At 39.9% G+C, this 14480-nt stretch overlaps 1 protein-coding gene across 3 annotated transcripts in view; it reads left to right on the plus strand.

Moving 5' to 3' along the window:
• RAB43 (RAB43, member RAS oncogene family) overlaps window positions 1-14079 on the plus strand; it is a 28542-nt gene extending 14463 nt beyond the window's left edge. Inside the window, exons 2-4 of one of the 3 annotated variants that reach the window (XR_012159865.1) lie at window positions 871-1054; window positions 2222-3445; window positions 9695-9755. Coding sequence is in view for 2 of the 3 variants with exons in the window: in XM_073352227.1 (XP_073208328.1) it covers window positions 871-1054; window positions 2222-2475 (438 nt within the window). In the remaining variant the exon portion in view is untranslated. Of the gene's footprint in view, window positions 1-870; window positions 1055-2221 lie in introns of all 3 variants that reach the window. The other 2 variants (XM_073352227.1, XM_073352228.1) reach the window with 2 other exon arrangements.
• Window positions 14080-14480: the final 401 nt, after the last annotated feature.

Here is a 14480-nt window from a genome sequence, read left to right on the forward strand (position 1 = left end):
TCAAAAAGGATTAGAAATGTATATGGTGAATGAGAATATCCACAGTTACTTTAAATTAAAAAGCTGTATGGGATAAATTCTCAGGCTTCAGGAGATAAGACCACCAATACATGACAGGATAAGAAGAAACTTCCTCCATGAGCAGGTTATTCTCTACTGTTCACCATCGGTTTTATTGTACTTTCTTCTGATGCATCCCAGGCTGACTACTCAGACACTGCGTACTAGTCTAGATGGACCGTCAATCTGATATGGGATGGCAGTTCCTATGGTACTGGATTTAAGCAAGAGCATTACAGTTTAGACAGGCCTATTACTACCTGTGCATAATGTCTATTCAGCCTCCTAAATGAAGAGGATGGCTGACAGACATTCAGTTCTGTGACACTCTTTATCTTCCTAGTTGTGTGGAGGGAAGATTTTTAGGTAAAATATTTAGATATCTAGGCAAAATTAGGCTGATTTTTCAAATTACCAGGCATTCTGAGCTCCTTATGACTTCACAGGGAGTTGGAAATACTAGCACTCCTAAAAATGAGGTCACTTTTGCATAGGTGCCTAATTATGGATTTTGGTGCTAACTTTAGGCAGCCAACTATGAAAATGTTACCCTGAGTACATAATTTTCATCTCAGCTAAGGGACACAGGATTTTTTTTAAGAGAAATTTTAAAAAGCACCACGTTTGTGCATAGATTTTCTATAAGGTCACTGAACCAACTCCTGTCTTGTTAACCAGCAGAGCTCAGTGTGTGTTTAAATCCTGACCCAGTCACATTTCATTCAGGAGGAAAGGACTTAACCTGAAAAGCAAGACCAGTTCCCTATATGTGAATAGCCAGTATCTCACTGCATGTTTTATTTTGTTTAGTTGCAGATCTGGGACACAGCAGGGCAGGAGAGATTCCGAACCATCACACAGAGCTACTACCGAAGCGCCAATGGAGCAATCCTAGCCTACGACATCAGCAAGAGAGGCTCTTTCCAGTCCATTCCTCGCTGGATTGAGGATGTGAGGAAGTATGCTGGTTCCAACATAGTACAGTTACTGATTGGTGAGTTTGGAAATTAATCCCTTTCTGGATGAGTGAGGAACTCAAATAAAACTATACAGCATCAAAGCACTGTGCAAACACTAACCACACAGACCACCTCTGTGAGGCAGGTAAGAGTTTTATCCTCCTTTTACAGAAGTCAGAACGGATGGAATAAAGTTCAATCATATGTTTATGAGAAGTCACTGTCAGACACAAGGTTCTAACTCAAGAGGTTTCTGGGTTCCTGTTTGTTAATCATTGCCTCAGCAAACATGTTTATTCCCAACTTTTAAGGCGCTAGTTTTGAGACTGCCAGCCTACCATTCTGTCCTTTAAATACTTTACTTTCTGGTGAGTATATTGTGTACTTGAATCAGTATTTTCCCTTCTTCAGTCATGGCTTCAGTCCAGCATATACCATTTACACCACATTGTGTTATTATTTATTACTTGTATTACATACCATCTGGTATCCCTAGTCATGGACCAGGACCCCATTGTGCTAGACAAGGTACAGACACACCAAACGACAGTTCCTAGAAGTTTAAAATTTACTGAGTTCATATTATGTTAGATAGGAGGTTTCCTTTGCTTTTCACTTTTTATTAACCCTGGTAGAGCTTGCGTTCTCTGATTTCACTCACTGTTCAGTGTCGTTCTTGTAGATCTGAATTTCAAAGTCAGGCACGGGTGAAAATGCATGCACTGTTGTGCACTTGATTTGTACATTCAGTTACCGCAGTTGTATGTGCAAGTTGAGTGTTAGGCACACAGTTGACCCCTGATTTTTGAAAAGTCAGTCATTGCCCTTGAGAAATGAAATTATATATATATAAGCACCAGAAGACTAAATTGTAGTCTGAGAGTCCAAAGAGTGAATGTTAGTTTAATTTTATATAATAACATGGGTCACAGTTCTGCATCCAGCTCCTGCAGGCTGACCAACAGCTTGCACTCGCTCTCACTTTACCTTCCTTTCCCTATCCCCACCCCTGCAACGGTTTTGGCTTTGACCGCCAGCCCATTTTCCCTGCTTCACCAAAGGCTCTTGCTGCTGAACTCCTGCCCCACTCCCATGGTTCCTGCTACTATCTCTTCTCCTTCACGCCCCCTCCTGAACATTTGCACAGACATCAGTAATTATAAAAAAGTTAATCTGTAAACAATTCCACTTTCTTCTGCCAGGAAACAAGTCTGACTTAAGTGACCTTCGAGAGGTTCAGCTGGAGGAGGCTCAGAATCTGGCTGAACACTACGATATCATTTGTGCCATAGAAACATCTGCGAAAGACTCCAGCAATGTGGAGGAAGCTTTTGTGAAGATGGCAACGGAGCTCATGATAAGGCATGGAGGCCCCATGTTCAATGAGAAAAACACAGACAGCATCAAACTTGACAGCAAAGACATAGTAGAAGGCTGGGGGCCATGCGGTTGCTGATACAAGCTAGGTGGTATCCCTGACTGTACTGGAATTTAGAGGGATGTTTCCCCCTCAGGCTGGGGAGCACAGTAGCTGTATCCTCCTCCTGAGAGACCAGCATTTTTGTAGATGTTAGACACCAATGCAATCAAGATTTTGTCTTTTACTTTTAAAAAGGGACTTTGAGGTTTAGACCTGAAAATTCAACCTTCCTTGACATTTACTCTGAATTTGCCCCCATTATTTTCTTTGCTGCAACCTTCTCAGTAAGTTATGAATCTGAGGGAAGCAGCATGGATCTGTTTGTTGGAGGGCAGGGAAGGTAACTACAAAAGAAACCACCACATACCTGAAGTCCTAAACCCTTCCGTATGGGATAGCTGGCAAAGGTGTAACTATTTCTGCCTGTAGGTCAGTCCCTTGATAGGGTCTTTTTAAATTCTCAGCATTCCACCAATGACCACATACACCAGACAGGTTAGACAGTGACTGGCAAAGGTGTTTCAAGTATCAAAAACTTGAATGTTTTGAACACAGGACCAAGCAGCAATCCTCTGTCCAAGAACACTGTACCACCATGGAAGCTCTCTCCTTGAAAATGAAATGTGGCACATGGACCGCTAAATACTGTTGGTACAAGCTTAAGTGGGCTGTCTCACTGATTTTTAAAAAATCATCATTCAAATAGTGAAATAAGCCTGAGCAATACCGATTGCCTGCTTGTTTAGCAAGATGAGTCAATACATTTAATGTTTCTTAAATTCACTCTTGGAGAAGGAGGGCTTTGATTATTTTGTTACTTATTTGCACAGTGAATAGTTCCTTTTCCTACTTGGTGTCATGGAGTTTTTACCCTCAGCTTTATTCATTTCATTCCATAACTCAAGAACAGCACCACTGGAAATAAGAACTGGAGAAGCCTTGAAAGACTTCGCTAGCCATGACTGACTTTGGAATGCTGTAGTATGTCTAACTGGTCACATACAAAGTTAGTTCCAATCACATGTGATTAATTTTTGTTGCCAGAGGTTTCATTGCACAAGTGACTGTGACTGTCCCATTCTTTAACTACAGCCTGGGCATTTGATGGGACAATGAACTTCAGATTAGCTGAGGATTGTATGAAACATGATTTCTTGGCTATAGGAACATATTGAGATCTTTCTGATTCCCTCTCTCACAATCACAAGTTGCCGGTTGCTTTTCATTTCTTGCAGATCTTCAGCAAGAAAAATCTTTTTACTGTTGACCAAAAGTCTGCAATATTAACTAAAATTGATTTTAATAACCCAGCTAAGTAGTTGGCTTAAAGATGTAGCTCTTTATTATGAGCTTATGTTGTGTCTGCAGTTAGAAAGTGCTGATGCCATCAACTATCCCTGGATTTACCCTCTCAAGCACCTTACAAACAGGGATTTACAAAAGGAACAGAAGCTGGATTTTTTAAATCTACAGTTTAAAACCAAGGTTTTCAGAATAGTGATTTTGGGTGCCTGACTCAAGATATTTTAAAAGAGCCTGATTTTCAGAATACACGTCCTCAAAAATCAGGTCCCCTTAAGGTGTTTCAGGTTGCTGCACCTATTTAAAAAAAAATAAATCAGTAGTTGTTTTTGAAAGTCTTAACCTAAAAGGATAGGGTGTATTTGGATTATTATTACCAGGAATACAGTTTATGGCCATTCCACACATAGAATGAAAGCCAAGAAACTAGGAAAGGGCTAATATCATTGACCCTGTTTTAAATGTTGATTCATCAGAAAAATCATTTTCCTGCAGAAAATGTTGAACTATTTTCTACTGAAGTAGTTGACTAAAAAATGATGTATGTTTTGTAGACTGTTTGCTTGTAATTTAAGATAAACTTGACTTCAGATTTTATAGTTGTAAGAATAAAGGGGCCTTAAAACATTTAGTTAGTTTAGTTTTCACATTTCTATTTTATATGGAAATGCAGGGTGAGGCACAAATATAGTTTTTGGTTTTAAATAGGGCAGTTTTCCAGGATACTCTAGGGTCTCCTACATCCAAAGATAAGAGGCACTGAGTGCCCAGAAGTAACTAAACACTGGAGATGAAGTTTTTCCAAAACTCTAGCCAACTAACTTAGTATTGGTTACTAAACAGCAAACCCCCTACTCCATCCCCAAAGAGGGGTTAAAAGTCAGTTTAATCTAGAAAAGAGGTCTGATTAAAAACTAAAATTCAGTCTTGAAATCTTTTTTCTAGTGAAACGGTTCCATAGCAAATATATTTAAGAACCTCTCCTGTTTGTTGATCAGCCTGAATAGGCTGGGTAGAGTTATTCTGTCCATTTCTGAAGTGCTTACAGTAGAAAAGCTGACAAGGTCTTAAAGCAGAGAATACTTGTGTCTTGTCATCATAAGTTTTAGTGTACATCTATAAGCCCAAATCCAACAATTTGGTGTGCCAACACATGGACCTTTACATCAATCCACAGTCCCATTATTTGCAGGACTGGTGCCAAGTTACATTCTTAAAACCATGCTAATAAAAATTCATGTGCATGTAAAAACAAGAATATTGAAACTACTTAGATCACAGCTAATCTTCTGTAGCTTAGATAATGCATTCTAGGCCTGGATGAGCTATATATCTCAAGAGCCAGAAAGGACCTGGACCCTATTCCCATTGCATTCAGCGAAAGTTTTGCCACTCACTATAAATGGAGGCAGATTTGAGCCCATCATGTTAAAGAATATAAGCATGCGAGTTTCTTTAATGTTGACCTAAGTTTAGCAACCGAATAGAAATAAATCAAGCACTTTATTTTTTTCTTAATCCTTTGCCATAGTTCACCTGCTGTTTCAACTGCAGGGTTGAAGTTTAAGAATCCACCTGCAGAGCTTAGTCTGTTTCAGTCAGAAGTTACTATAAAACACAGTACCAGTTGTTTGTTTACTGGGCCTTCAAATGAAGGATATGCTTTAGCTTCTCAGATTTTCCTGTAAAGCTATAGTCCTTTAGTTTTAGAGCAGCGATGTCTTCTCACTTAAAAAAACACAACACCCCCATAATACAAGTTTGCATGTCCTACCTAGCAAAATGTCAGGGAATAAAGAAATGGAGAGAGGAACCTCATTTATCCAAATCAGTTTGCCACATATCAGTCAACTGTACAGCATTTAGGTTCATAATACACTGTTTCAACTACCCCAGCAGCGTATACCATACATATCACCTGCGTGTGATAGTAATGGTACAGTCCTCCTAGATGCATGGTTCTTTGTACTGAAATATATTTAACCATGAAAACAGAATTTATATCTTTTTCAATAATCCCTTTTATAAACTTTACTGTTTAGCTAGCCTTTGATCGATGTCATATCCATAGCTATGCAATCTAAGCAGTAGGAGCTAAATCCTGCTTGCTTTATTTTCAGTAATCCCATTGAAACCAAAAGGAGAATTGCACTAGAGGAGGGTGAGCAGGATTTGGCCCTACATTTATAGGCACAAAACTATTTCTTGGAAATCTCAGGTTAGGAACCTGCAATGATGTACATCAAATGAGTGGCTCAGTAGCATACTAACACAGTTTAAGGCATAAATATTTGCTAAGAGCCCTGTTTGCTGGCAGTTGAACATTAGCAAAACAATATATAGCCATTACACTGTTGGGTAGTGCATTAATTGCTTTAGGCAGATCATCTTAGCCTACCATTACTTTTATAGTATTTATCGTTTGCTTTTGGCAGTACCCGAAGTGTGCTAAGTACAGTAGAGTGTAAAAAAAGGGGTATTGGTCCTTGCCCCAAACAGCTTACAAGGTGAAATTCAATGGCAAACGGTGAAATGAGAATTCTTACAGAATTTTGTTCTCTTTGTGTGAATGGTGCTCTTCCCTGTTTTGGTTTGGATAGAACTAACTTTTAAATTCACCTCCTGTTGCTGATGCAGTCCATTTTGATGGGCAGAATTTGTGCAAATATTTATAATTGTGTCATTTTCAAATGAATGTGTATTAGCATAGAACCCTGATAATAATTTGTTTTGTAAAACAAACTAAAAAACTGAACACTGGAGAAAAAAATCCCCTAATTATGGTATCAGTTTTACTACAGTCAAGGTCATGTCACATTCTGCAGTGTTTGTTAACCTCAAACAGGATCTGACCCAGCTGACCCTCCACTTCATGGAGTTTCACAAGAGCTTTGGCTTTACTTCAGTTTTTTCATTGCCTCTGGAGTTCTATAATGGTATGCTATCAACAAGACTGCATAAGATCAGATTTACTAAAACAGTAGGTTTTATTGTTGTGTAGTGCTGACAAATTGTTCAAGCAGCACTATTCTTAAACAATATTGAAAAGCAGTTTTTGATTATCTCCTACCATGTATTGTTCCATTATTTAATGTTATAGTTGAAAATGGTATCTGACTGGCCATTTGATTGTCTCTTGCCATCTGGTATTGATTCCCAGTGACTCTGTAGTGGTATTCTCAACTACACACACACGTCTAAAGTAAAATTAAGGTAATACACACAAGCAGATTTGCATAATGTAAGTCTAAAATTTAAAGAGCATTTATTGGCTAATAAATTACTGAGTAGTTGAAGTTATTTAGCTTCAACCACTGTGCCTCCCAGAGTTCAGGTGTACTTTAACAGATCAGCCTGTACAATGGAGGAAAACTCATTGAGAACAAACCATTCTTTGAGAGCTGGAAAATAAAAGGGAAAGTGACTGTCTGATATCTTCCAAGATTGGAAGGTATAGTTTAGCACCTGTTAGTCCTGTTCTCTGTAGACTCATTCAGGACATTAACAAGGCTCAAGACTGAGGTAGATAAACAGACACACAAACCAGATGTAGACAAATCTAGACAGAGTTAAAATGATTTTTTTTTTAGTTCTCATGGAAAATCTAAGGTACTTATATGGCTTCCATTACCATAGCATCTCAATGTCTCTCAGTCTTCGATGGATTTATACTCACAACACCCCTGTGAGGTAGAGAGGTGGTGTTATCCCAATTCACAGGCACAGAGAGACTAAGGCTATGTCTACACTTACCGGGGATAGATGCGATCGATGCAGCGGGGGTCGTTTTAGCGGGTCTACTGAAGACCTGCTAAATTGCCCACAGAGTGCTCTCCAGTCAACTCTGGTACTCCACTGGAACGAGAAGAGTAAGGTAAATCAACGGTAGAGCGTTTTCCATTGATACTGCAGTAAATCGACCTATGCTACATCAACTCCACTTACATTATTCACGTAGCTGGAGTAGCGTAACTTAGGTTGTAGTAGTGTAGACAGGGCCTAAGTGACTTGCCCGAAGTCACACAGGCAGTCTATAGTGGAGGACCTTCCCCTCACAGCCATAGTGTAGAAGGCACAGGTGGGGAAAGGGGCAGAGCAAAAGTGATAATGCACTCTGGCAATGTTCCAGGGCTCTAAGTTATTCCAGACCTGACTAGTCCTTAGATTGGGCCTTTAGGCTGCTCAGATGCACTGCAGGGCTGACCAGCATACAACTGTTTCAGCTTTGGGAGCACAAAGGCCCAGCCCCGTTCTGAGCTGGCTCTGGGTACTCCTCAACCATAGCCCTGGGACTAAGCCATTGCTTCTATGGGGCATGAGGCCTTGTCTACACTTAGAGCACTGCAGTGGGCACATCTACATCAGTGCAGCTGCCTGTTGTAGCGCTTAATGAAGATGTGCCACCTCCCTGAGCGCTGTCTACACTGGGGTTTAGGTTGGTATAACTGCATCGCTCAGGTGAGTGGATTTTCCACACCCCTGAGCGACACAGTTATACCAATATAAGTTTGTAGTGTAGACCAGGGCTGAGTAACAAAGGCAAGAGAGATTTGGCTATTGTTTCACCACTGCACATTGAAAGCCATTGTGAAGTTGATTAGCAGCTGTCTGTAAATAGGTTGCGGGGCAGGAGGGAAGTAAAGCTTCTTTTCCAGCACCAGTTTTACATTGTTTGTTACTGTCCATTTCCTACAGACCTTGTGAAGTACGATTGTACTGTGCACACTCTAAATTGACAGCTATCTGTTGCAAGGAGATATTTAGCCTGTGGTTACCCTCATGCATCTTTCCCCTAGAAAACCTTACAAACTTACTGGTAACAATATGAAGCTACTGGAAGATTCTAGCTAATGTATCTTGGCACACTATCTTTCAAATTAGACAGTACACATAGGTCCCTTTGGTCCATCCTGTGTTTGCTGGCTGCACACTAGCCATCCCAAGACACTTTGTTTGTTGCAGGACTGGCACAAGTGTTGCCCTGGCCAGTATTTCCCCCTGTTGGTATTGTATTCAGTTCAGAGTGCATGGGCAGTCCCTTTGGCCTGCACAGTCACAGCATCACCAGGATTTAATTGACCACTTTGTAATGTACTTTGAGGGCAGATTTCAACATCACAAAGAGCAGTTAAGCCCCCAAACTCCTCTTTGTGCCTTTGAAGATCTTCCCTGGCAGAACTAAATCTTATGCAGCCATTTGCACCAGTGCAAAGTGAATACAAGACCCTATCAGGTCAGAGAAAGGTAGCATTTTACACTGACTTTTCACAGGTGTAAATGACTAGGGTTGAATATCTGCTCAAAATAACTGGGAGTTGAGTCTTACAGATCCCTCCATGTAAAGCCATTGAGCTTTTGAATTCTGGCTCCATTTTATTTAATTTAGTTTCAATAAAAAACAGAACTGATACAGACTCCGGTCGGTCCTCATCCCTTAACAAAATCCTACCAGAGTCAAAGAGCAAACAAATACTCCATTTTATCCTGGACTCCCCGGTTCTCTGTATATTCCACCCCCACCCCCAAATGTGACCAAAAAAATGGGGGTGGGGGAGATCTTGCAGCATGCCCTGAAGGACAGTATAGTCAGGTCATTTTGCACCAAGTCTAGAGGTGAAATGGTCGGGAGAGAATAATGTTTGAAACTGAACCTACTTCCATTGTGTCCTTCCTGACATAAGCATCTTTTCCTTTATGTCAAAAGGAGATTTTTATATAACTGAAATAATGTCAGAGATAAAGTTGAAAGCAGGCAGGTCTGTGCACAGGCACGCATTAGAAGTAGAGAGAGGGGAAAACATTCAGGCACTACATGTAATAATTGGAAGGAAAAAGGTGGCTTGAAGTGTGTCATTGACCAATCAGACCTTACAATTCTTTCCCATGCACTCAAGTGATTTGTAGGCCTTTGGAAACCTTAGCTAATTTTAGATTTTTCCGTGTTTCATTTTAGTGCTGACCATTCTGTTGAGGAACAGCTTTCAGATGAACCGTCAGGATTGTCCTGGAGTCTCCAGGAATTAAAGATTAATCTTTAATTGAAGCTCACATCATGTGATGAAACCTCCACGAATATGTCCAACTAAAATTGGCAACCCTAGCTCTTATTTGTTATTGGGGTAATAATGTTACACCTGCATGCTTACACCAAAGCTGGAATAAGTTTTGGAATCCTTTGAGGTGGTAGACGCAAAGAGTGATTCAAGCATTCAGATACAGGGTCTATTAGTATTTTAGGAGAGTGCTTAATTTGTAATGAAAGAGGTGCCAGGGCTCAAGCAATTTTTTTACTTTCATACCTGACACACCAACCCCAGGGGTGCTGTAGCTATGAACTGCCAGGCCTAGAGGTGCCGGGGCCCAACCCTGGCAAGCCCTAGTACAAATTAAGCACTGCTTTAGGATAGCCAATCCTTAACTTCTTCCTGGAACTGGATCCCTCTGTTTATCAGATCAATGGATTTTCTTTTGAATTTACTCAAAAATATTAACTACACAAAAAAATGGATAGGAAACTTCATATCCACATAAATGCTGTCTTTAATGGTAAAATGAGAATGACCAGTGCATACTTGGGAACTAGGATCAGGATAGGAGATTATTTCTTTTAAGGGGACTAGCAAAGGGTAAAAATAGGTTTGTGCCCTCTTCAAAGTTGGTTTTGTTTTTTAAGAAGGGAACATTTCTGTTTTCATAGAATATCAGGGTTGGAAGGGACCTCAGGAGGTCATCTAGTCCAACCCCCTGCTCAAAGCAGGACCAATCCCCAACTAAATCATCCCAGCCAGGACTTTGTCAAGCCTGACCTTAAAAACTTCTAAGGAAGGAGATTCCACCACCTCCCTAGGTAACCCATTCCAGTGCTTCACCACCCTCCTAGTGAAAAAGTTTTTCCTAATATCCAACCTAAACCTCCCCCACTGCAACTTGAGACCATTACTCCTTGTTCTGTCATCTGCTACCACTGAGAACAGTCTCGATCTATCCTCTTTGGAACCCCCTTTCAGGTAGTTGAAAGCAGCTATCAAATCCCCCCTCATTCTCCTCTTCCACAGACTCAACAATCCCAGTTCCCTCAGTCTCTCCTCATAAGCCATGTGTTCCAGTCCCTTAATCATTTTTGTTGCCCTCCGCTGGCCATTTTCCAATTTTTCCACATCCTTCTTGTAGTGTGGGGCCCAAACTGGACACAGTACTCCAGATGAGGCCTCACCAATGTTGAATAGAGGGGAACGATCATGTCCCTCGATCTGCTGGCAATGCCCCTACTTATACACCCAAAATGCCATTGGCCTTCTTGCCAACAAGGGCACACTGTTGACTCATATCCAGCTTCTCATCCACTGTAACCCCCAGGTCCTTTTCTGTAGAACTGCTGCCTAACAGGTCGGTCCCTAGACTGTAGCGGTGCATGGGATTCTTCCATCCTAAGTGCAGGACTCTGCACTTGTCCTTGTTGAACCTCATCAGATTAATTTGTCTAGGTCCCTCTGTATCCTATCCCTACCCTCCAGAAATTTGTACATTAGAAATTCAAATAATTTGTATTTGTCACTCCTTATGCTAGGTGGTGTATGTACATGTACACACACAGTCCTTGCCCAAAACTGCTGCCTTGTTTTTCCTCTTAGATTTTTGTGGACACTGGAATGCAAACCAGCATGATGACATCACAGCATTCAGATGCGAGGGGATTTTTCTTTGGACTGTTAAATAACTACATCTAAACAGATTTAAACACAAAATTGGAGGAAAATTCTTTTCTTGAGGATTAAACACCTCACACATTCAGTTACTGTTTTTTCCTGCTTGCTTTTTTTTACATTAGAAATGCAGGCATTGTCTACCCTGGAACTCCATGGAGTGCTGGAGAAGTAGTGGAATTAGGATATGACAAGAGCTTATAAAATGAATAATTAGGAAAGGGCCTGTTTTGAAGTTTGGCATTTGTTGACATCTCTTTAACTCCAAATGTAGTGTTAAATATTTAACATCCCTAGCCCCTTCAGTTATGAGGTGAGAGAGCCTAATATCCACAGGCCCCTTCCCCCAAACAAGCTCCAGCAAAACCAGGGGAGATCAGACTTGATATTCCTGATATAAAAAATTAAAATATTTTAAGGCAGTCTTTGAAGCTTCCTTTATATATTATAGGGAACAAAGGGTGCAATCCATTTTATTTAAAAAAGTCTTTTCAAGTCACCTTTAAAGCATTGCAGCTCAGTCAAGTTATTTCCAACATTAGACTACACACATTCAGCTATCAAAGGACAAAATCCTACAGCTCTCACGATGGTGGGAAGCTGTGTCCAGTGGGCCATAAACAAGTGTTGTGGTAGTGTGGGAAGAGACCCATCCACCCCCTTTTACCTGGTGAATTATTGCTTTAATGACCATGGCCCCTGGAGACCCCAACCCCACCCAAAATTGCAAAAGTGTATACATATGTAATGCCAGTTCTGACAATTGATAATGCAAAATAACACCTCCCCTTTCTGTTTTAAAAAACCCCAAGTCCCCAGAGAAAAACTATGTATGAGAGTTAAGGTTAGAAAAGTGTGTATTTCTCCCCTTAGTTACATCTGTTTGATGCACCCAAACATGTATTTATGCAGGAATACTTAGACAAGAATCACTTCCATAATTAATAATTACACTCCAAAAAGCCAATCTCCTTACAGTAAATTATCAGACAGCAGCAATTTCAGTCTGCTCCTGAGTAGGTGAAGGTCAGTGTCATTTTTCTGCAATAGACTAAGAGGCCATGAGATGTTGCTTCTTTTCTTGCTTTAAGTAGGAAATTCTGCCCTTTGATTCTCAGATTCACTTGATGTTCTCAGATGGTATGCATTCCTCTGAGGACATAGTGGGTGCGATTTTGGGCATCCAAAGTTGAAAGAACATGGGTGTGAAAAAATTGTGCATTGAAAAACAGGGGCATGCAAACTTGTACTTGCAATTTGAAGACCATTTTTGATTGATTTTTTTTTTTTTTTTAAGGTAAGGCTATAAAGGCCAGTTTTCTTTTTAAGGTGTGCTGATGCCTAAAACTGAAATAGGAATGTAGTGGGATTTTCAGTAGGAGTCAGGCTGTTAAGCACTTTTGAAAATTCCACTAGGTGCCTATCTGCATGTAAAAGTCTGGACCTAAGAGTTCAGTACAAAATGACTTGTGTTAGGAAAGGTTTGCACTAACAGAACGTGATTCTATTAAAAGACATTGCGCATCTTAAGATGAAAAGCAGAGCTCAGAAGACAAGGGTGTCTGGTATTTTGTATTATTCATTTCCAGCCCATTTTTATTTCAACCCCTTGTGTATAAATAAGTATTTTTTACTAAGTAAATGAATATTTTAAAAAATTGGAAAGATTTTAAATATGGGAGGCAGTTCATACTTGATAAAATAATATTTGTTGCTTTAACAGCAAGGACTGATACACTGAGGAGAATAATGCTGACAAAATAACATCAGTTGTTTAAGACCCCCTTCCTAGAGGATTGAACATCATAACTGCTCAGTAAAATTGTAAGTGGAATAGAGTGAAAATCACAAATTGAATGACAAATGTGCCAATTCAAAGCCCTGTATGACTCGTGATTACACCAGTGTAAAAACCAAGTATAACTCCAGCAACTGAGATCAGACTCTGGCCCACTTGTCATATTTTATGGGTGAGGTGGAGCAAAGTTGTGAATTCAGCCTATAATGAAGAAAAGGTGGATTGCTTATTTGTAATATTTGAAGAAGAGGAAGATTGTTATTTTGTAAATCTACACTGATAAATGCTGAGACTTTTGAGATCCTAATTGTGCTCAGTGCTTTTTCCCTCTTTTGTAATAGTGTCTCACTTGATGACTGATGGTTAGAAAATCCAGTGGCCCAGGATCCACAGCATTCAAAAGACTCTGGCTTACACATTTGGTTAGGGGCAAAAAGCTCTAATTCATATTGAATTCACTCACTGCATTCCAAAATTACTTAAAGGTTTGGAGAACTCCAGTGTTACAAAGTAGTCTTCATTTACTATGACAGATCGCTTGCTAGTTGTCTATGTTTCCATGAAGAGATACAAGCCTCACATTTCTCTCTCTGATAACAATTTTGCATTTACGCTTTCTTATGATATTGACCAGATTGTTTGGAATGTGGAGATAAGGGAGCAAGCTTGCATACTATAGTGATTTTTAATATTTTACATTCATCTATTTATGAATTTATAATAAAAATAAGTTTATTTTTAAAAATATGAAACCTGCTTTTTTGGGGTAAATTCCTATGGTGGATACATGGTACTGTGTATCGTTAAACAAATTTCATTAAAATATGCATTTGGGAATTAGTATTTGTGTTGTCATTTAATACACACCCCACCACAAATGTAACAATTTTTGGAAGCTTAAATCCAGTAATTTAAGAAAATATGTACACTATCTTTCACTTGTTTGCTGATGCTGTGTATGATCTTCCATTTGTGCAGGAATGGAATTTGCATACACTTCACATGAAAGTATTAACTGCATCCCTACACTCACTTGTGCTTCTGTCCGAATTCAAGTGAAGATGGCTAACATAGAGGGTTCCTACTGACCATTATCCCTAGAGGCTCAAGATGAGAAACTATAGGTGGACACTTACATACTGGAAATTTGTACTTCGTAGAGTGCCTCTCTGAGGTTTACAGTTAATGCACTGATACTCCTAGCTAGCTAGAACTTTGAAGATCATAGTTGGGAGTTT

The sequence above is a fragment of the Lepidochelys kempii genome, chromosome 7 (assembly GCF_965140265.1).
Source record: "Lepidochelys kempii isolate rLepKem1 chromosome 7, rLepKem1.hap2, whole genome shotgun sequence".
NCBI lineage: Eukaryota > Metazoa > Chordata > Testudines > Cheloniidae > Lepidochelys > Lepidochelys kempii.